Source organism: Engraulis encrasicolus, chromosome 4 (genome assembly GCF_034702125.1).
Source record: "Engraulis encrasicolus isolate BLACKSEA-1 chromosome 4, IST_EnEncr_1.0, whole genome shotgun sequence".
Taxonomy (NCBI): Eukaryota; Metazoa; Chordata; class Actinopteri; order Clupeiformes; family Engraulidae; genus Engraulis; species Engraulis encrasicolus.
Window position 1 is genome coordinate 32344809 of NC_085860.1, and position 22500 is coordinate 32367308.

Sequence of the window (22500 nt, forward strand, 5' to 3'; positions counted from 1 at the left end):
CAGGAGGGACTGGAGAGGAGGGAGTGGCGCGGCCCCTGCCCTGCCCTGCCCTGGCCTGGTGTCCTGGCTGGCGTGGCGTGGCGTGGCGTGGCGTAGTGCTCGTGCCTTGGCCAGGCTCTGGAGGCAGGACGGGTAATTGGGGAAACCACTGAAGCCACTGGAGGCTGGAGCAGGACTCAGGAACTGGAACAGGACTTTTGGCTGCGCCTTGCCTTAGGCCTCGCCATACCACTTGCTGTGTGTGTGTGTGTGTGTGTGTGTGTGTGTGTGTGTGTGTGTGTGTGTGTGTGTGTGTGTGTGTGTGTGTGTGTCATAGGTGGTTTTTGCATTGAGCCAGGTTGGGCAAGTGCCCAGGGCCTCGGCCATTCAGGGGCCTCGTCGCTGCATTACGGTATTCATTTTTCTGCATTTATACTCCATCCATTATTATGGGGGGCCGCAAAATTGTTCTTAGCCCAGGGCCTCAGATTTCCTAAAACCGCCACTGGTGTGTGTGTGTGTGTGTGTGTGTGTGTGTGTGTGTGTGTGTGTGTGTGTGTGTGTGTGTGTGTGTGTGTGTGTGTGTGTGTGTGTGTGTGTGTGTGTGTGTGTGTGTGTGTGTGTGTGTGTGTGTGTGTGTGTGTGTAAGCATGCACGGCTTGCCTTTCCATCCCAGTAACCGGTCTGGGGAGCTGGCTGGCGTGGCACTTGTTTGTGTTTCTGCTCGTTTTAGAAAGGGACAGATTTTCGCGTCGCAGTGGGCCTGTTATTTAGGGCTGGCCGGCCGGCCACAGAGCCTCTGCGTGCGTGGCACTGATGCAACACGATCCCCACACTACTGTACTGCAGGAAAACTCCTCCTGCACAGGCCACACCAGGTCAGACAGACAGACAGACAGACAGCCAGGCAGGCAGCAGGCAGGCAGGCACAGACAGACAAGCAGACAGACAGACAGACCGACAGGCAGGCAGGCAGACAGACAGACAGACAGAGACACAGACAGACAGACCGACAGCCAAGCAGACAGACAGACAGACAGCCAAGCAGACAGACAGATAAACTGACAGACCGCCAAGCAGACAGACAGACAGAAAGACAAGTAGATAGACAAGCAAACAGACAAACTGATTGAGAGACAGACAGACAGACAGACAGACAGACAGAGACACAGACAGAAAGACACACGCAGACACAGACAGACAGACAGACAGACAGACAGACAGACAGACAGACAGACAGACAGACAGACAGACAGACAGACAGAAGTAGAGGCAGACAGGCATGCATGCAGGACAATGTACATACAAGAGTGCAGGGCCACTGATCTCCTCTCTGGGCCAAACTGAGACTACCTTTTCCTACAACAACAGCCCATATGCTCCAGTGCAACAACATATTGCCTCTGTGACTTGTGTGAGGGCAACGCTATTGGCTGGAAAGAAACCTGAGATCTCAATGCAGCAATTAAAATGGAAATGTACGTTGAGATGAGGACAGAGATAGCCTCAGCTGACACCAGGAAACACTCTCACTCACACGGAGTGGCTACTGCCAGGGGCATTTAATCAGACTTTAAGAACTACCTGAGTTTAGTATAGCCCGGGCTGGTTTGGTTGTACATAAGATGTGTTTGTTACCGTAACTTGTTACTACTGTCCATATCCTGTATACTAAACGCATCCTGTCTTGCACTTAAGCGTCTGGCCTGCTTCAGTCAGTGCTCGGAAGAGTATGAAACTTAATTTTAATTCTTTGTATGTCCAGTGTATGTGAAGAATGGGCAAATAAAACTTGACTTGACTTGAGCTTTTAACTATCCGCAGCCAAGCTGACTTCACCCTTGACTAAAGCCCTGGTAAAAACGACTCTAGCAATGCCCTCAGCCGCTGCTCCTGTCGCTTTTTAAACGAAGACAAGAGGGAGTGAATCATATCATGTCTAACGGGACAAGACCACAGGAAATATTATATCACTACATTTGTTGAAGGTTGACCATGAACGGTGGTACGTAGACTAACTCCTTGAGGCGATGAAAGAGCAGGAAGTGGAGTGTGTGGGTTGTTTGGTGTCAGGGCTGATAAGAGGCAGAGAACAAGGGGTACCTCGTAAAACAAGATGCCGGTTACACGAGTGGTCGTCCACCAAGGTCACTAGAAGTAGTATCATTTCCTGTATGCGTAGGGGGGGGCTTCACCTGATATGTGAGAGACAGTGTGTGTGTGTGTGTGTGTGTGTGTGTGTGTGTGTGTGTGTGTGTGTGTGTGTGTGTGTGTGTGTGTGTGTGTGTGTGTGTGTGTGTGTGTGTGTGTGGGTCCGTGTGTGAGTCAGAAGCTCTCGTTATCAGAGCTTGTACCACTTGCGTAGATGTTACTCAGTATTCATCACAGTGACCGCTATCTGACTCAACCAAAAAACACTTTAAACGGTTTGCTAAGCACATAAACAAACCTTTCAATTCACCTACATGTAAGGGAGACCGACACAGCCGGCTACAATACTGCTACAACACCTGATATCTGATAGTATGTCAGAAAGGCACATCACTAACAGTCCACAACTCTACTGCACATTTCCCCATAACCACAACATGATCCAATGACTTTTTATTCACTATCTGACAACAGAAATCACAAGTTGCGATCACATCAGTATACTGAAAGGCAAAAGCCCAAAATGAGCCGCTCTGAGCTGCTTGACAGCGGAGAAACCCAACAAAAAGACAATGACGCAAAAAGCCAGAAGTCTGACAAAGAAATCAAACAAGATCCAGTAATACACAGATTCCAGGTAGCGCACAGTGATGATGAGGAAACAGTGTAAAAACACTTCCCAAATATGAGGTCAGGTTCACCCAATTAGGTCCCACTCAAGCACAGCTGACTAAGTCCAACGCTGTGACAGCATCCAGGGGTCACGGGCCACTGTGCAATGGCAATGACTGTTAGGAATTACGACACCAGTGGCACTGGTGTTCATTGTGTTTCCTGTGTGTGTGTGTGTGAGTGGGTGTGAAGGTCGCAGGAAAAGCTAGAGGAGCGTGATCGATCCATGGCTAGTAAAAGCCAGAGCTCCATCCCTGGCTGCCTTCCTGTCTGCCTGGCATGAACAGACGATACTACAGTTTGCGGCCATTTAACTCCCCAACACACAATAGTGTTCTATAAGCCTCCCAGCCTTCCATATACAATAAGTCTATTTGAAAAGACGCACAAAGAAGTGTCTATTTCCACGTTGGCCAAACCTATATTGTTCATTCAATCAATGCCTGGACCAAAGGCCTCATTTTTCTTTTCTTTTAATGGGGCTGACAGGACCCAGTTGTTCATGGGGGATATATGCACTGTGTGCTCTCCGTGTGTGTGTGTGTGTGTGTGTGTGTGTGTGTGTGTGTGTGTGTGTGTGTGTGTGTGTGTGTGTGTGTGTGTGTGTGTGTGTGTGTGTGTGTGCGTGGGTGTGTGTGTGTGTGTGTGTGTGCGTGTGTGCGTGCGCATGTGTGTGTGTGCTAGGAGGGTATCAGACAACAGTACACATCACTCACCGTATAGAGCTCGTTCAGCACCTTCATCAAGTCCTCCTGCAGCTGAAAGGCAATCTCTTTACTCTGCAGAGAGAGAGAGAGAGAGAGAGAGAGAGAGAGAGAGAGAGAGGGAGAGAGAGAGAGAGAGAGAGAGAGAGAGAGAGAGAGAGAGAGAGAGAGAGAGAGAGAGAGAGAGAGAGAGAGAGAGAGAGAGAGAGAGAGAGAGAGAGAGAGAGAGAGAGAGAGAGATGGGAGGGAGGGAACGAGAAAAATAAATACATTATTAGCCATCAGTACATATTATCACATCACTTTCTGAGACCCAATTTTCTCTCTCCAGCTCCAGCTGTCTAGACTTGAGGAGCATCAGGATAATGGGACTAGACATGGCAGAGGATATCTGTTTACGGAGGAGAGATGAACAGACAGGATAGAGAGAGGAAGCAGAAAGATGTGAAATGAAATAAAGATATGAAAGAGAAGAAAGGCAGAAAGACATGAATTAAGACTTGGGAGGAAGACTTGCAGAGACACATGCAGAGAGATAGAGATAGAGATAGAGATAGAGAGAGAGAGAGAGAGAGAGAGAGAGAGAGAGACAGAGAGAGAGAGAGAGACAGAGAGAGAAAAAGAGAGAGTTTAATATCTGAGCAGAGAGGGGGAGGGATATGAAGTCTGTCCTATTTATTTTTAGTCTTCAGTCGGCAGCCTTGAATCTGTCTGTCCAAGTGAACGTCTCCTACATCTGAAGTAACATGCAGCTCCCTGAGGACTCATCTGGGCCCGAAATGGGCTTTGAAATGGGCTTTTAGAACGTAGTGGAAACGGCACGGAAGCAGTAAAAAGATCTCACAGGCTACAAAAGAATATGTAAAAAATGTGACAGACAGACAGACATACGTATGTATAGATGGATGGAGACGGAGACAGATGAACACACAGACAGACAAAGACGCAGACAGACAAATACACGCACAAACTCACACATGTACGCACACGCACACGTACACACACACAAGGTGGGTACATGTGTGGGTCTAACTGCGATGTGGGTCCATGTGTAAATTTGCCACAGACACTCATTTGCATCCACTTCTTTCCTCTTCTCTGTGTACTTAAAGAAACTCATTCTTACTGAGGTGTGTGTGTGTCGTGTGTGTGTGTGTGTGTGTGTGTGTGTGTGTCGTGTGTGTGTGGTGTGTGTGTGTGTGTGTGTGTGTGTGTGTGTGTGTGTGTGTGTGTGTGTGTGTGTGTGTGTGTGTGTGTGTGTGTGTGTGTGTGTGTGTGTGTGTGTGTGTGTGTGTGTGTGTTCTACCACATGAACACGGAGTAAAAGTGGAACACACACACACACACACACACACAAACAACATTAGTTCATCTAAATAGAGCAAAGTCACCTTGCTGAGTACACTATTACTCACAACCTTAAGTAGGCCCAGTCACTCGCAACATGTGCCTCATCCACGCACATGCACAAATATAGATACACAAATATAAACATACAACAAGCGAGACTAAACCACAAGCACACAGTTCCTAGGTGGACCATCACACTTTGAGAGTACATAATAATTATATTAATATTCTATGATCTCTGAGTCTACAGCATCCACTCCAAAATAATGATAGTAGTAGTCATATACCTCAATACCCCCCCCCCCCCCCACACACACACACACACACACGCATGCACATGCACACGTACACGCACACACACACAGACACCTATGCCTATTAACATATTGTAAGGTCTGCACATTATCAAACACACACTTAACCGCAAAATAAACACGTGAAATGACCTTGAATGTCTTCATCCAAAACACCACACTACACTAATACTTCACAGACTGAAAAGGCTGAATACACTGAAATTTCTCTCTCTCACACACACAATCTCGTTTGCCCTCTTACACACGCGTGCTGCGCAGGCACGAATGCACACACGCATGCACGCACACACAGTCTAATGGATGGCTTTAGCAGATGCTTAGTGGGAGTAAGGTTCCTCTGTCAAGTCTTAAGCCAATGGATTTAACACACCACACTCACACACACACACACACTCACTTCATCATTATCCCTCCTCAGGCTCCTCATACACACACACACACACACAAGCGGGATGAAGACATCCACCATCACCACCTCCACCATCCATGCTGTTCCATCCGAAGCCAGACACTCTGCCCCAGAAACCAAGGCCCTGACTCAGCCCATATTCTAGGGCCTGCCTGGCTGCCTGCTTAGTGTGCCTTGCCACTGACACACGGCAGCAGGAGCCGAGTTGCGGCGCAAACAGGACCCACTGATTTTTTTTTACGATAGTGCAGTGAAGAGTTGAACAGGAAGTGAGTGGGGAGAGAGAGAGAGACGGGGGAAGGGCCAGTAAAGGACCCGGGCCGGAATCGAATCCGGGTCAGTGGCGTAGTAGACAAGTGCCCTGTCGTTAGCGCCACAGTAGGGCCAAATGCCTGTTGATTTTTACAGCATGTTGTGTGCCATTTATGTGAAGGACATTGATCTGCCTTGCTGTAGTGTATGGCATCAATATCAATGAAACAAATGATATCAATGAAACAAACCTTTCCTCACCTTGCTGCTGTAATATTGGACACTAATTCAAAATCAGAGGCTGAGATATATACGTAGTACTCAAAGTAGCGTCCCTGTGCACAACCACTGTCCAGGTGCTGGTGATGTGCAGTAAGAGTAATCCAAGTAAATGAAGGATGAATCACCGCACACTGGTATCTTTGCTGGTAGTTTATTTGGTGAACAACGCGTTTCGCTTAGGCACTCTAGCCTCGCGAGCCATCCTACGTACTTCCGCCAAAGGATTGGCTCCACTACGGTAGTCTGGCCGTGCTTCTCTGTGGAGTGCCTGGAGCAGTAGGATTTTGATCGCAACGCCCTTCCCAGAAAACAGCCAATAAGCGAATAAGCGCCCCACGTGGAGGCGAAAGGGGGGAGGACACTCGTGACAATGACGTACACATCTGCGCCAGAGCCATTGGTCTGCGCTATGTTGTTGTTGAGTAACTGCCGGCGATTGGGTGAGAGTTGTCCAATAGGGCTGTAACGATAAGGTATCGGATCGAGAAATCGCGATACACAGAGTCACAATACTGTATCGGGGTACAAGAAGGCAGTATCAAGATACGCTCTTTCAAAGTTCTTTTAGCCTCCAGTCCAGACAACAATGTTGGAAAATATGAAGAAAGCAAGTGAATTAATTTACGGAGATACATTTGAAAAATCGTGGATGTATCGAACTGTAGGTCAAAAATTGTGATACGAACCGAACCGTGAGTTGAGTGTATCGTTACAGACCTAGTGTCCTAGTAGTAATTTCAAACCATAACGGAGTGCAAACTTCCTGCTTCCTGCAATCGCGTCAGAGCAAACAAATGCCAGACCATAAATACGAAATTAAATGGTAGTATTATGGGATGGTCAGGACCACGCTATAGGCACTCAGCCCGCCATTTTTTGCAGGTGCTTTAGGCATCAATGGGTTAAAATAAGAGATACGAATGATGCTCTATAGAACTACTGCAATGGTCATTGATGTACAGTGACAACATACGGAATCACTTCAGACATTGGGATTTGAAAAGCGCATAGTTCCAGTAAGTAAGGGAGAAGACTGTAGAAGTGAGTGAGCAGTGTGTTTGACCGTCTGTCTGTGTGTGTGTGCGCGCGCGCGCGTGTGTGTGTGTGCCTGTGTGTGTCCATGTTTCTGTATGCGTGCAAGTGTGTGTGCGTATACTTGCATATTTCCTCTCATACCGTACAAGTGAGCCCCTGTGGTTTCCAGTAAAGTGAGAGCGGAGCACATTACTGCACGGCCCTGGCCTGTCCACTCCCCCGTCCACCCCCACCTCCACCCCCACAGTGCTGCCCTGGCCTCACATTACTGCAGTACCCTGGCCTGTCCACACCAATCGCCCCCCTCCCCACCAACCCACACTGCTGCCCAGTCACACATTATTGCTGGGTCACGTTTCACAACACGGCCAAAAATCAATCCCCCCGGTCCACACAGCCGGGCCCTGGACGAGGCCACCCTGCCCTGGGGGACGATTGGGGTGGTGTTCATATGTGTGTGTGTGTGTGTGTGTGTGTGTGTGTGTGTGTGTGTGTGTGTGTGTGTGTGTGTGTGTGTGTGTGTGTGTGTGTGTGTGTGTGTGTGTGTGTGTGTGTGTGTGTGCCTGTGTATGTAATTGGGGTGGGGTGGTCTCAAAGAGGCTCGGTTTGAGCAGCAATTCGGGGACAAATCCATATGGGCCGCCCATTCAAGGCCACTGTGATAGAGTAGACCTGTCACACTGCTGCTGTGCCTCGGTGTGTATGTGTGTGCACGCCCATGTGTGTGTGTGTATGTACGTATGGGTGTGTGTGTACGGGTGTGGTGCGGGCATAAAATTATTGACATACGAGGCAATAGCCTGCAGACAGTGCAGCGTGCCAGAGGTGTCTGTGCCCACGCGCATGTGTGTGCATGTGTGCGTGTGTGTGTGCGCGCGCGCGCGTCTGTGCGCATGTGTGTGCGCGTGTGTGTCTGCCCGTGTGTGTGTCTGAGCGTGTGTGTGTCTGTGCGTGTGTGTGTCTGCGCGTGTGTGTGTCTGAGCGCGTGTGTAATGCGTATGCGATGAAGTTCTCCAGTGAGACGGGCTGTAAATAGCCCAGCTGTGATGAGACGAGATCAGGGAGTGCGGCGCTCCCCAGCACAGCACAACACCAACCAGAAGCCATAACACTGCTGCTTACAAGCTGAGCTGCACCCCAGACTTCAATTAAGCAGGATTATGGAGGTACGCACGCCTGGCTGATTAATGTCCGCGAATATGTAATATCCCGCACCCCCACTCCCACCCCCAGAGGGCCCCACTGGGAGACCAGTAATAGCCCCCCCTGCTATGGCGGTGCGTGGGCTTGTTTATACAGCTAATAAAACCAGGAAGTAGATGTGGGAGGCACAGCTCTGCTCAGCTCTCCCCTGAGCTCCACAGGAGACCTCCAGGCGCACTGACAGAGTACATCCTTTTTTTAATCGCAATAATATCCTCTCAATGTTATGTTGTTGTCACAGAAGAGATGTGACAACATTCCTGCTTCGTGGCTGTTACATCCTGTCCCTTGACATAGAGCTTTTTATTTTCATATCATTTTGTTGGGTTGTGTGGGTTGGCTGTTTTTACGGATCTTTTCCAACTTTTAGGGAGGAAAAGTTTCACCAGTAATGTTAATTAAAATGTTTTGTCATGCTATGAAATGTGCAACAACAATGGACATACATCATAAACAACTATCGTGTGGTTTACTAATTCAAGGGTAGCATTTTCTCAGGCTGCACAATTATGGAAAAATGATCATCACGATTATTGGTGTCGATTATTAACAGCAATTGGCAACTGAATTTTGTACAGAATGTTATTTAAAATCCCAAAATAAAATGTGAACAAGAATGTATAAAATTAATTTAAAGGATAATGTAAAAGGCAATAGCATGAAGCTTAGCTGATTTTTGGCCAGAAATACCAGCCTGCCAACATGTTCTGGCTTTAAAGTCACCCAAAGGCTGGGCACTATATTGCTCCCTATATTGACCACGATTTTTAATTGTCGTAGCCAAAATTAATTCATTTTGATTAATTGTGCAGCATTGTCCTAGCATCTTGTTCATCACGATAAACTAAAACACTATTGTGAACGCTACAAGTAAAACCTTCACTAACCTTGACTTGACTTGCTACTGTATAACCCTGACTTTTCGAACTAACCTTGTGTGTTATAAGGTACTGTAATGGTGTTAAGAAAACTGAATTCATTAGACAGTATACAACGAGACCACGACAAGTAGATCAGGGTACAATTGGCTTTCTCGAAAGGAGAGAGAGATGGAGACGCAGGGTAAACATCTCTGACGTTGATACAGTGCAACTACAGCACAGCAACAGCTGATGCGGCATGTGTATGGGTCAGAGGGTTCAAATAAGTGGGCGCCACCAGCAGATCCTGGGTTGTAATGCAATAAGTGGCAATGCATTAGGGCCAATTTACTCGTCATGTCTGCTGATATACCTGGCCTGTGCTGGGGTAAGCAGACAGGGAACCATAGCACATACACAGCACTGCAAGTCAGTCCTTTACTAAATTCATGAATGCAGAGGTGGAAAGAAAAAGGGTCAAACTGTATTTTATTTTTGCATTTGCAAAAAGAATTAAAAAATCTAAATCTGTGTCACAAAAGACATGAATCTGAAAAATCGTTGTATTCTGTTTCTGTCTAAACCTATACTTTGGTCCATGCCCACTATTCCAGCCCTTCAAAACAAGTTATTGTTATTATTAACTATTAGCTAAATCTTCTTTATAAACACACACACAAAACACACACACACATCTTCTTTATTTGAGTTTAAGCCTGGGTCACACAGCACAACTTGAAGTTGATGTGATTTTTGTCTGCACTACACAGTGCTCACAACGCAAAGCATGTAACACACTACTCAGCACAGGGGAGAAATGGTTAATCATGCACCATACAGTATATCACAACCTGACACAACGGGAGTGTGTGTTGTAACCTTCATAGTATACTCACATACTTGAGTGGGATGACACTGCAAAAGCAGCACGCCATTGCCATGACAACAACAGCAGGAGACTCAAGACCATCTGTGCCAGGTGAGCACCCCCCCCCCCCCCCCTCCCTGTCTGCCTCTCTCTCCGTTTCCCTAATATGTTCTCAAGGTCGTAAATCTGACAAAGGGGAAATGCACAGACAACAAGCACACACACGTGCACACGCACGCACGCAAACGTGCACACGCACGCACACACTCAAATATACTTAAATATGGACACACACAATCACAAACGGAACACGCACACGCACACACACACACACACACAGATACAGTCAGGGTCACAGACACGGGCACACACACACACTGGCACACACAGACACACACACACACACACACACAGATACAGTCAGGGTCACAGACACGGGCACACACAGACACGGGCACACACAGACAGGCTCGCTCACACAGACACACACACAAGTTGAAGAGAGCAAGAAGGGAGGGCTTGAGAGAAGCAGAGCAGAGCAGAGTAGAGTAGAGTCCTCTCCCTGCTGTGTCTTATTACGGTAGCTCTGCAGCAATTAGGAGACACGTCTGCTGCTCTCACACCCTATAGTACGCAACAAAACTGCCTGCAACTACACGCGCGCACGCACACGCACACGCACACGCACACGCACACGCACACGCACACGCACACGCACGCACACGCACACGCACACGCACACCTATTCTGCCCACCAACCTGCCAGCACACACGCACACGTCATAACACACATGCAGGGCTCTGAATTCACTTTTTTCATCACTAACCAAAATGCCTAGTAGACGTTAATGTTACTGGCCAAACACACACTAACTAATGGGTCAAAGTGGCTAGTAAGTCTTATTTTCTACCAGTATTTTCACCAGCATTTGGCCGGTTGGCAGGTGTTAATTCAGAGCCCTGCATAGATGTAAGGAAGCTTAAGCCTGGCTCAAACTACGCGACTATCGGCCCGATACTCGGCTGGCTGGTTTGAGCCTGGCTTTAGCAAGGTGCTGTGCTTGGTCAGGGCCAGGGTATATCAGAGAGGAATGAAGTCTGTGAAAATTCGCAGGTGTGTTGCTGTGCTGCTGCACGTGTGTGTGTGTGTGTGTGTGTGTGTGTGTGTGTGCGTGTGCGTGTGTGCGTGTGTGTAGTTGTGTGTGTGTGTGTGTAGTTATGTGTGTGTGTGTGTGTGTGTCCGTCCTTATATGCAATGCACGTGCGCCGCAGCTGGACAGGTGTGCGTTTTGAAGCACATGTTTCCCAGCTGCAGCAGAAGAGAAAAGAGCACACTCAGCACATCTTGACTCCAGATTGACAAAAACACACATGTGCATGGCATAGGCTAACCTCTGCCCTTTAACCTCTCCACCATGCTCAAATAACAGGAAGAGTTCCCACCCATTTCCTGCTTGTGGGCCCTGTGGAAAGGAGAGGGAAAAGGGGGGGGCAGGGGAGCAAGCGAATAGTGGGAGAGTCCACCAACCTGTCATCTCATCTCATCTCAACCCCCCAGCAGCAGACACAGGAGGAGACCCAAACCCACCTCCACCCCCACCCCCACACCCTCCCCCACCCCGACCCTGTCCTCCACCACCACATCCACTCTAGCCTCCACCTCCACCCCCACCCTGGCCTCCACAGCCACATCCCTCTACAGCGGATGAGCCAGTCAGCTGGACCACGAACATCCTTCTCTTTCCACAACATCCTTCTCTTTCCACAACGTCCCTCTTTCTTTTACATCCCTCTGTCTCTCATTCTGTCTTTTTTCCTTCCCCATCCCTCCACTCTCTTCACAGCGGATGAGCCACTCAGCTGGACCGCAAACAATATTCTTCTCTCCCTACGACATCCCTCTCTCTTTTATATCCTCCCCTCTTTCTTTCTTGTTCCCTCTCTCTCTCTTTTCTGTCATTTTCGCTCTTCTTCCTCTGCCTCTGGTGACCAGCAAGGCACCTACGTCCTGTGTGGAGTGCTATGTGCTGTGAACCCGATGGCATTTCTTTTTTAAGTTCTCATAGAGAGAGAGAGAGAGAGAGAGAGAGAGAGAGAGAGAGAGAGAGAGAGACAGAGAGAGAGACAAAGAGAGAGACGAAGAGAGAGACAGAGGCAGAGTCAGAGACTGAGGCAGAGAGACAGCCAGGGAGAGAGAGAGAGAGACACACACATTTTTTTGTTTTCTCTCTAGTGTTTTAGCTTTATTTTGCTAAATGTGACTGCCTCTGTCTCGGAATAAATGTTCTTGCGTAACTCCTTGAAATGTGCACAGCAGGCAAATTCAAATAGCTGTCACTCAAACAAACAAAACACATGCATGAAAAATGGAAATAAGAGGGAAATCGCAAACATGTTTAACTGGTTTGCAGAATGTGTGAGCTCTTCATCCTCGCACGACCCTTATTACATCAGCTCTAGAAAACACAGACACACACACGCATCATACACACACACACAGGCATTCACACACAGACACGTACACACACACACGCACGCTCGCACCCACACACACGCATCATACACACACACAGACATTCACACATAGACACGTGCACACACACACACACGCTCGCACACACACACAGGCAAACACACAGACACAGGCAAACACACACACACACACAAACAAACAAACAAAAGACAAACACACACAAACAAACAAAAAGCAAACACACACACACACACACACGCACACGCACACGCACACACACAGATACCTTCTTGAGCAGGCGTGTGTTGTCTTCGCTGATCTGCATGAAGCGCATGATGACGTTGTTGAGGTAGATGTCGCTCAGCGTGGCGTGGTCCTTGCTCTCCCGCCGCACCTGGTTCAGCAGCAGGTACCAGCAGTTCACAGGGGACAGCAGGTTCTGGTCTTTCCTACAGGGGAAAAAAGAAAAGAAATATTCAAACACTCAATTAACTACTATTAACTAGCAGTACCTACTGATTTACTGATACTAAGGATTAAAAAAAAAATACATACACACACACACACACAGTTAACTTTCCCTTGGGGTAGACAGAGTAGAGCAGGGACAGTGATGGCGTGTGTGTGTGTGTGTGTGTGTGTGTGTGTGTGTGTGTGTGTGTGTGTGTGTGTGTGTGTGTGTGTGTGTGTGTGTGTGTGTGTGTGTGTGTGTGTGTGTGTGTGTGTGTGTGTGTGTGTATGTGTGTTGGTTAGATATAGAAGTGGTGGAATGATGGAAAAAAAAAGAAAATTCCCATAGCAAAAGTACATTTTAGAGTGGTGCATATGGGAGGAAGAGGGGATAGAGGGAATAGAGGGAAGAGGGAATAGAGGGAAGAGGGAATAGAGGAGAGGGATGTAAAGAAGAGAGGACTGGCTAGATGCAGAATGATTTCAAATCGCACGGTAAAAAAAGCTTTTCTCCTATGTGTGTGTGTGTGTTCTTTGCAGTTGACAGTGACATTTCTGGGGCATGCCGTTCAGAGGTGGGACTCCAGAACAAGGCCATGCTAGCAAGGGAATAGCCACATGGCAGCACACACACAGCACACACACACACACACACACGCTCTCAAGTGCACACACACACACACACACACACATGTTCTTCCACATATTCAAGTAAAGACTCACAAACGCATTAAGCAGCAAACCTGTGCAGGAGGGCAGGAGAGCTGGGGGCTTTGAGGGACACTAGTGAACCACAGTTTGCTGCTGCAGCACATTTTCGGTACAGAATTGTACATGTACCTCAGAAAGAAAGGACTGGATGCAAATGAGTGTGTGTGCTGCGTGTGTGCATGTGTGCATGTGTGAGAGTGAGAGTGAGAGTGAGAGTGAGAGTGAGAGTGAGAGTGAGAGTGAGAGTGAGAGTGAGAGTGTGAGTGTGTGTGTGTGTGTGTGTGTGTGTGTGTGTGTGTGTGTGTGTGTGTGTGTGTGTGTGAGTGTGAGTGTGAGAGACTTTTTATGTATGCATATCTGCATGGGTGAGGGAGAACAAAACAATAGTGTGTTCGTGTCTGTGTTCGTGTTCGTGGGGGTGTTGTTTTGTGACAGACAGTGTCAGACACAGAGAAGTATACAGTTGTAAAAAGCCTCAAGGACTTCTGACAGTCAGCACTCCTATCCCCAGCAGGGTTGGCAGGGCAGGGCAGGGCAGAGGGAACCCTGGAGGTGCTAATGGCAGGATCCATATGGACACACACTCTGCAGCCAGCTTCCTCTAGATCAGTGTTTCCCAACCTTTTTTGTCTTGTGTACCCCTAAGCCTTTTTATTGTGCCACGAGTACCCCCGAACGTGTTTTACATCACCTTTTCTATTCCAGTGTGACTATGCTCCATGCATTTGTTAAAATTACATTTTTCCAAGTACCCCCTGCAGTGTGCTCGCGTACCCCTAGTGGTACACGTACCCCTGGTTGAGAAACACTGCTCTACAGTACAGTACACCCATCCAACCAGCCAGCCACCCACTACCTCTCCCTCTCCTTCTCCCACAGACACATGTGCACACACACACACGCACGCAGGCGTGCACACACACACGCAGGCGTACACACACACACACACACACAGGCGTGCACACACACACACACACGCAGGCGTGCACACACACACACACACGCAGGCGTGCACACACACACACACACACACACACAGGCGTGCACACGCGCGCGCGCGCACACACACACACACACACACACACACACACACACACACACACACACACACACACACACACACACACACAGACACACACACACACACACACACACACACACACACACACACACACACACACACACACACACACACACACACACACACACACACACACACACACACACACACACACACACACACACCTCCTATCAACACGACAGGTGAGCGATGGCATTACATCCCATAAACCTTGAACTCCAGCTCACACACACACACACACACACACACACACACACACACACACACACACACACACACACACACACACACACACACACACACAATCACACACACACACACACACACACACAAACGCATGCACAAGCACACACATCCAAACGTGTGCACATGGGCACACACACGTGCACACACCCGTGCACACACACACAAACACCCTCTCCACATGGACTTGAACTCATAACCAAAGGAAATGCAAGAAAATGTGTGAGCCAATACAAATATTAAGCCTTCTGCTCTTTCCTGCATTCCACCCCCTCCCCCCTCCTGAAAAACAGGATGCATTCGACAGAATGTCAAATTTGCGCCAGCATACTGTACATGTACAGCCTTATATTAAACATGTTCTTGAGCTCGCTGTGCATAGCAACCATACTCTTCAGCCCACTGCTTAGGGGCTAATGCATACATGCACACGCTCACACATAACTTACACTCACACACCCATATGCACACACAAGAAGGATACATGAAATGAAACCAGGAGGGTCTAATTCAACTAAAAGCTAACCGACATGACTGCAACAGGCTGCCAGGCCACAAGGGTCCCATTTCAAAAGAAGGAGGGAAGAGAGAGCAACAGGGGCCGGGGGAATTAGAGTGGAGTGGGAGAGAGAGAGAGAGAGAGAGAGAGAGAGAGAGAGAGAGAGAGAGAGAGAGAGAGATAAATAGATAGATAGATAGATAGATAGATAGATAGATAGATAGATAGATAGATAGATAGATAGATAGATAGATAGATAGATAGATAGATAGATAGATAGATAGATAGATAGATAGATAGATAGATAGATAGATAGAAAGAGAGGAACATAGAAAGAGGGGGCAGTGCCTGTATCACATAAAAAAATGTAGGGCACAGTCACAATGCAGTTACTGTAATAGCCTGCCATGTCACCTTCCCTATGTCAGTGGTTCTCAACCTTTTTTGAATAAACGCCCCTTGACCTCCTCATAAGCCTGACAACGGCCCCTTAGTATATAAAAAATATGGACCAATGCCCCTCATTGGCAACTAAGCAAACTAAGCTCTAATAGGGTGCATACATCGGCCTACTATGTGTCCTAGAAGGCTTGACCTGATAATTCACCACTGATGAGCGCTTTCAACTGCAATATATAATGAAGAGGATTTCCTGCGGGAGGCATAAAAGGACTGTCCAGTCCAGTCCAGTCCAGTCCTGTCCAAGTCACAAGCTGCTGCTAACTGAACTCTGTGCCTTCTCTCTGATGCCCTCTGTGCTGTGTATGGAGCAAGTGGTCCATAACCAGCAGGCCTACCGCTCATTAGGTGAAGTGGGTCATTACGGGGCCCGTGCGGCCTCCCATAAATCAGGACACAGGGGTCAGAGGGTTCGCCCCCGTTAGATTAGGGTTTCTCAACGGGGGCGGTACAGCCCCCCCAGGGGGCGTTGGGGAGCACTAGGGCTAGGGCTAAGAAGGACACAGCTGAGAGGCGGCAAGGGGGCATTAGTCTATTTAATTTTTCAATACTAAGGGGGGCGTTGGCAGGCTTATGATGAGGTCAAGGGGGCGTTTGTTCAAAAAAGGTTGAGAACCACTGCGTTAGATGAAGACCAACTGAAGTCACGCCAACACAGATCAGGAGCGCTGGTGGTGTGCGTGAGGAGGAGATGGCCCAGTTCCCAGGGTGCACTGCAGCGGGAAATGTGCGATGTGCATCCTGCCAGAGAAACAGAGACCTTGGTGATCTCCTGACACAATCGTACACCCATACAGCAATGTGTGGTGGTGGTGACAGACAACAGTCAAGACTGACCATATGCCGAACCTGGGTTCACAATATAAAAGTGAAAGGACAGAAACACACACTGGTGTGTGTGTGTTGAAGAGATGGCTCACTTCCCAGGATGCATTATGGTGGGAAATACGCAATGCGCATCCTGCCGCCCACCAGAAATTGAGGCCTGCTGGTTACAGAGTTTACCGGATTGCTGACGTGACCCAACCCCAATCACCAGTGTCTGGTGAACGACACCAGTCAAAAATAACCAGAGGACACCATGGGTTAAGAAAGTAAAACTTGACAATGACATGTTAGGTCTGTTCATCTCATACTGTACAACTGTCCTGAAGTGTGTATTCATTTGGATTATCAAAAATAATTGTGGTCCATGGAGCGATCTAGTGGCTATTGCTATTTCTTGAAGCCATGTATGATTCTTCCTCTCTGAAGCACTGCCAGTCCATCAAACGCAGACAGAGGAAGATAACTCGCGTATTTAGTTACAGAGAATCTGCAGTCATATGCCCATGGGGACCTTGATTCAATTCCAGAATGTGGCCATTTTTCCCTGTTTGTCTTCATTTCTCTCTTCCTTTCCCACTTACGTCCTGTCTCTTCCGCTGTTCCAGTGTCCTATCCAATTAAAGCCATAAACATGCCAAAAATATAAGACAAAACCATAAACTAAGGAGTTTAAGGACAAACCAGGGGAGAGACGGATGAGCAGAAGGGGTGTGTCAGTGGGCGATGGAAAGAGAGCAGGACAAGGGCCCAAGGACTCAAATGGCCACTGTAACGACTCAGATATGACTTTCAGTTTATTCAATACCACTTATTTGGGCTCATTGTGAAAGAAACTCGTTTTCATGCCTACCTCACTCCACTCATGTTCACTCTCAGATATTCAACTATTTTGATTGACACCCCCACCCCCTAACACCCAAACTTGGTATCTAGTTAGGAGATAGTCAGAGGATAGCCTCATTCCTGTGTCCACAGTGTCCACAGTGTGCCCTGAAATCCATCTCTGAGATGTACGGTACAAATCTGCAAAGAGCACTCTTCCTTTCTATTACGGAATAGTAAAACCTCGGTGGTGTTTCTACTAAATTTGTAGGTTACAAATCAAGTGGTTCACCATACAATGTTGGAGATTTAGAATGGAATGTTGCCTTTGTCTGCGTTTCAATTAATTGGGCACCAGAATGGGCAAGTTTACTCATACTGTTTCTGATATCTTGAGAGCTGGCGACTCTGGCCGTTTAAGACCTTGGGCCAGAACACAGTGTTCCTAATAACAGGAGCATCCCTAGGCCTACAGTACAGTATGTGCCATCCATAAGCAATATGTGTTTTCACACCTGAATCTTCACACCTTTCCAACGTCCACTGTCTATGGACTACCAACCATCAAACCTCTCACCGCCCTGCCTACTCCATCTGTCCGTCCACCAGACATCACACAGAGCTGCACAATATAAAATATAAAAGGGACCAAAGAAAAAGCTGATGGAAGGACATTGGTCCGTCTGCGATTGCGCTGTTGGACAGCCCCATTGTTCTGCAGTCATTGTGCAAGGTGCTCATTGTGGCCCAATGACAGGTCTGACGGCTGCCTATTCGGAGGCACCTAGCTGATGTAAACGAGGGGGGAAAGGCATAAACATACAGCTGTGTAAATAATTACCAGCAGCCGACGCGGCAAGACTGAATATAATGAGGAGGGTTTTATAGGTAAAACAACAATAAACAACAAACTATTATGGCTGGCTGGCGGCTGGTGCACTGTTGAACAAAGTGGTTGAGAAATTCACTGCAAAAGTGTTATGCAACAACACAGCGGGAGAGAGAGAGAGAGAGAGAGAGAGAGAAAGAAAGAAAGGGAGAGAGACAGAGAGAGAGAGTGAGAGAGAGAGAGAGAGAGAGAGAGAGAGAGAGAGAGAGAGATTCTTGAGATCATAAGAGGCTGCTCATCCTCCAAAAGCAAATCGTCATGCTATATAAACACCACTGCGCAAGAATGAAGAAAAGAGAAAATATTTGGCTTCTGAAATACTCTAAAAAGACAGCCATTGAAGTGTTCACCACGATCTACTGTACTGCACAAGCATGACATGGTATGCGCATCTAATAATTAATTATAATAATGGAGATACATTTAACTGTACTTTATTCAGCGACAGAATGGCAATCACAATCCGACTACACTGCTGCTAAATGTCCAGCTGTAATATTCCTGCGAAAAGAGTTTTTTTTGTTGGTCTTTTTTACTTTATTTATGATAGGACAGTGAAGGTGGCGACAGGAAGCGAGTGGGGAGAGAGAGACGGGGGAAAGGCCGGCAATGGAACCCGAGTCAGCCGCATGGTAAACGAGTGCCCTACCGTTTGGCCACGGCAGGTCCAAGAAAAGGAGAGCTCTACCGCAGCGCACAATTCAGAGGAGAGGCAGTAATATAAACCCAAAAGGACAAGAATGGACAAACCCCACCATCACTCCCTCTGCACACATGACCTAATGTACCACAGCTCTGCAATCAGTCAGTGCCCATCAAAGACACTGCGCAAACATATTCACATGCATGAATAGACACACTCAAATGCAAACACAGTCATTACACACACACACAAGCACACGCACACGCACACGCACACGCACACGCACACACACAGATATATGCACACGCACATACACACACATAGATATATGCACATGCACATAAACGCGCACAGGCGCACACACACACACACACACGCACACGCACACGCACACGCACACGCACACACATTCGATTAATTCTCTTGCACAGTCTCACACTCGCACACTTCCACACACACAGTGGGCTTAGCAGATATCCTCTCCCTCAAAGTGTCCTTCAGACTCCTTTGTGCAGGACTTTTAGTCTGCGTGTTTGCATATCTCCTTCCAAGTGTGTGTGTGTGTGTGTGTGTGTGTGTGTGTGTGTGTGTGTGTGTGTGTGTGTGTGTGTGTGTGTGTGTGTGTGTGTGTGTGCGTGCGTGCGTGCGTGCGTGCGTGCGGGCGTGCGGGCGTGCGTGCGGGCGGGCGTGCGTGCGCGTGCGTGTGTGCGTTTGTGTCTGCATACTTCTTGTAGTATGCATGGTGGAACTCAATGTGTCCAAGTGAGAAAACACATTTGAGAAAAGAGTCCATTCTGTTCCCATGGGAGCAGAGAGGCGAGAAAACACAGAGGCTGGAACTGGTGCACGCACACATGGGTGTGTGTGTGTGTGTGTGTGTGTGTGTGTGTGTGTGTGTGTGTGTGTGTGTGTGTGTGTGTGTGTGTGTGTGTGTGTGTGTGTGCGTGCTCGCTCGCACACAGTCACCAAGGGGAGTGAGTGAGTGAGTGAGTGAGTGAGTGAGTGAGTGAGTGAGTGAGTGAGTGTCAGGGAGAGAGGGGGGTTGTGTAGTGTAGTGTAATGTGTGTGTGTGTGTGTGTGTGTGTGTGTGTGTGTGTGTGTGTGTGTGTGTGTGTGTGTGTGTGTGTGTGTGTGTGTGTGTGTGTGTGTGTGTGCGTGCTCGCTCGCACACAGTCACCAAGGGGATTCTAGAGGGATGCAAAGCAACAGTGTCCTTATTTTTCTGACTATAGAACCACTTTTCAGTGTGCTGTTTTTCTGCTGTTGTTGTTTGGGAACTAGGACGTGATGTTCAAGGCCACTATGTATCTCTCATTGTAAGGCTCCTTCAACTGTCTGACTCAACGCGTCCAACTCTGAAGCATTGCTGCTTTGTTCATGAAACTGTGCAGAGAACGGACATAAAACTATGGATGCCGCATAAGAAAATCGTGTAAGGAAATCGCCATTTTGGCTAGGATGAAAAATAAAGGACAGCAAGAATTTAGGAAGTTGAAAGGGGAACAACGAAAAGACACTGAGGGCTTGCGGGCAGAATTGGGGCCCCTTTACATTGTATGCATTGAGTGGTGGGGCTTTAAGATGACTGCTGTCAGTAGCCCTGATCACGTCCACTCTGCCACTCCCAAGGTTGGAGCCCTGCTGCTGTTCAGCCTGATCTCCAAAAATTCCGTGCTCCTGGACACGGATGTTAAGGACACGAAATCCGTGTCCAGGAGCACGGATTTTGCCAAAATTCCATGCTCCTGGACACGGAATTGTTTTCTGTGAGGGGCACACGGAAGTGCTTTCTATATTCCCACAGCACTGTGTTAACTCTATCATTAGAAAATACATACCAAATGCTAATCCTAAACAAAATAATGCTATAGCAATTTAAGTTGTGCCCTGACCAAAACATTCCCTAACCTTAACCTGTCATTAAAGACATATTGAGAAATACCTTTCCCAGTTGGTTGATAGGCTATCAAATTCATATAATGAATGAAAGAATACTAGCTGTGCCCAGACCAAAACAATCCCCAACCCTAACCTGTCAGTAAGAAATGTTTTTTTGAGAAAAAATATTTGAAATTAGAAAATTCCTGAGAAAACAGAAGACTGTGGAAACAAAGAACTGTGGGAGCATAGAGAGACCACTTGTGTGTGTCCATCACAGAAAACAATTTTGTGTCCAAAAGCACAGGAATTTTGGCAAAATCCGTGCTCCTGGACACAGATTTTGTGTCCTTAACATCCGTGTCCAGGAGCACGGAATTTTTGGAGATCATGTTGTGCTGTTGGAAGGTGGGTCCTCCCATCTAATGGCCTAGCTAAACGGCAGAAAATATTTTTGTCTGGTGGGTTGGTCTAGCACCACACCAGCGGAGGGAATTCATAAGGTCCTCCAAGGCCTTGGACGTGACTCGGATGGCTAGGGCACTGACTGTTACACTGGGAATCCAGGTTCAATTCCAGCCATCAAGTAAGATTGTTTCCCAGTCCTTCCTTGTTTCTCCCTTCCCCCTCATATCCTGTCACCGTTTTGTACCGTCCTGCAAAATGGAGGCTTTAAAGGGACACTGTGCAGGAAATGGTCAAAAAAAGGTACTGCAACTATGCTGCTCATTGAAACTGGGCTGCCTATTGCCAAAATGGAAAGTTTACTAAGTAATAAACAAATATTTTCTAGTATGGTCCAAGTACAGTCATTTTTGCTGCTAAAAATGGCTATTTTTGGAAATTCAAAATGGCGGACCATGGAGAAGATCCCCCTTTTCATGTATGAAAAGTGCAATTTTTCCAGTCATAATGAATAATTAGAATTTGATGCTGGTGGTAAGTATTCATGAAAAAGGTAACATTAGTGAATGGCCAGCATGAATTCTGGAAATAAACAACTAATAAACTCACACAGTGTCCCTTTAAAGCAGAAGAAATATATCTAAGAAAATAAAATATTTTAAAAAAGAAAAAGAAATGACATAGCAGCAATGGTCTTCATGCCAAGGCAGCAAACAAGGCAGAGGAGGCAGGTTTACACGACTTCCAGGATGAGCGTGCCCAGGCTAGGCCAGGACAGGTTTAGATTCACCCTGCCACAGGTGGACCACAGACGGACACACCACTTCCCCTCAAACATGTTTCCATTCACAAAAGACAAAAAAAGAATGCTTCAGATGTGTATGTGCACACATGCACACACACCCATAGAGATGGAAGAATGACCAAATCAACCAACAAATCCAAACATACAGTATATGAATGCAAGCATACACACACTGACTGCAATTGTCAATAGCCCACAGTATATTTTGACCTTTTATTAGCATTTAATTTCG

General features: G+C 47.4%; 1 protein-coding gene across 2 annotated transcripts in view; it reads right to left on the bottom strand.

The window, feature by feature from the left end:
• Positions 1 to 22500, bottom strand: part of srgap1a (SLIT-ROBO Rho GTPase activating protein 1a) — a 149046-nt gene that overhangs the window by 68642 nt on the left and 57904 nt on the right. For both annotated transcript variants that reach the window (XM_063197219.1, XM_063197218.1), the window contains exons 3-4: positions 12842 to 13004; positions 3519 to 3581 (exon numbers count right to left, since the gene is read on the bottom strand). In XM_063197219.1, coding sequence (XP_063053289.1) covers positions 3519 to 3581; positions 12842 to 13004 — 226 coding nt within the window. The remainder of the gene's footprint in view (positions 1 to 3518; positions 3582 to 12841; positions 13005 to 22500) is intronic.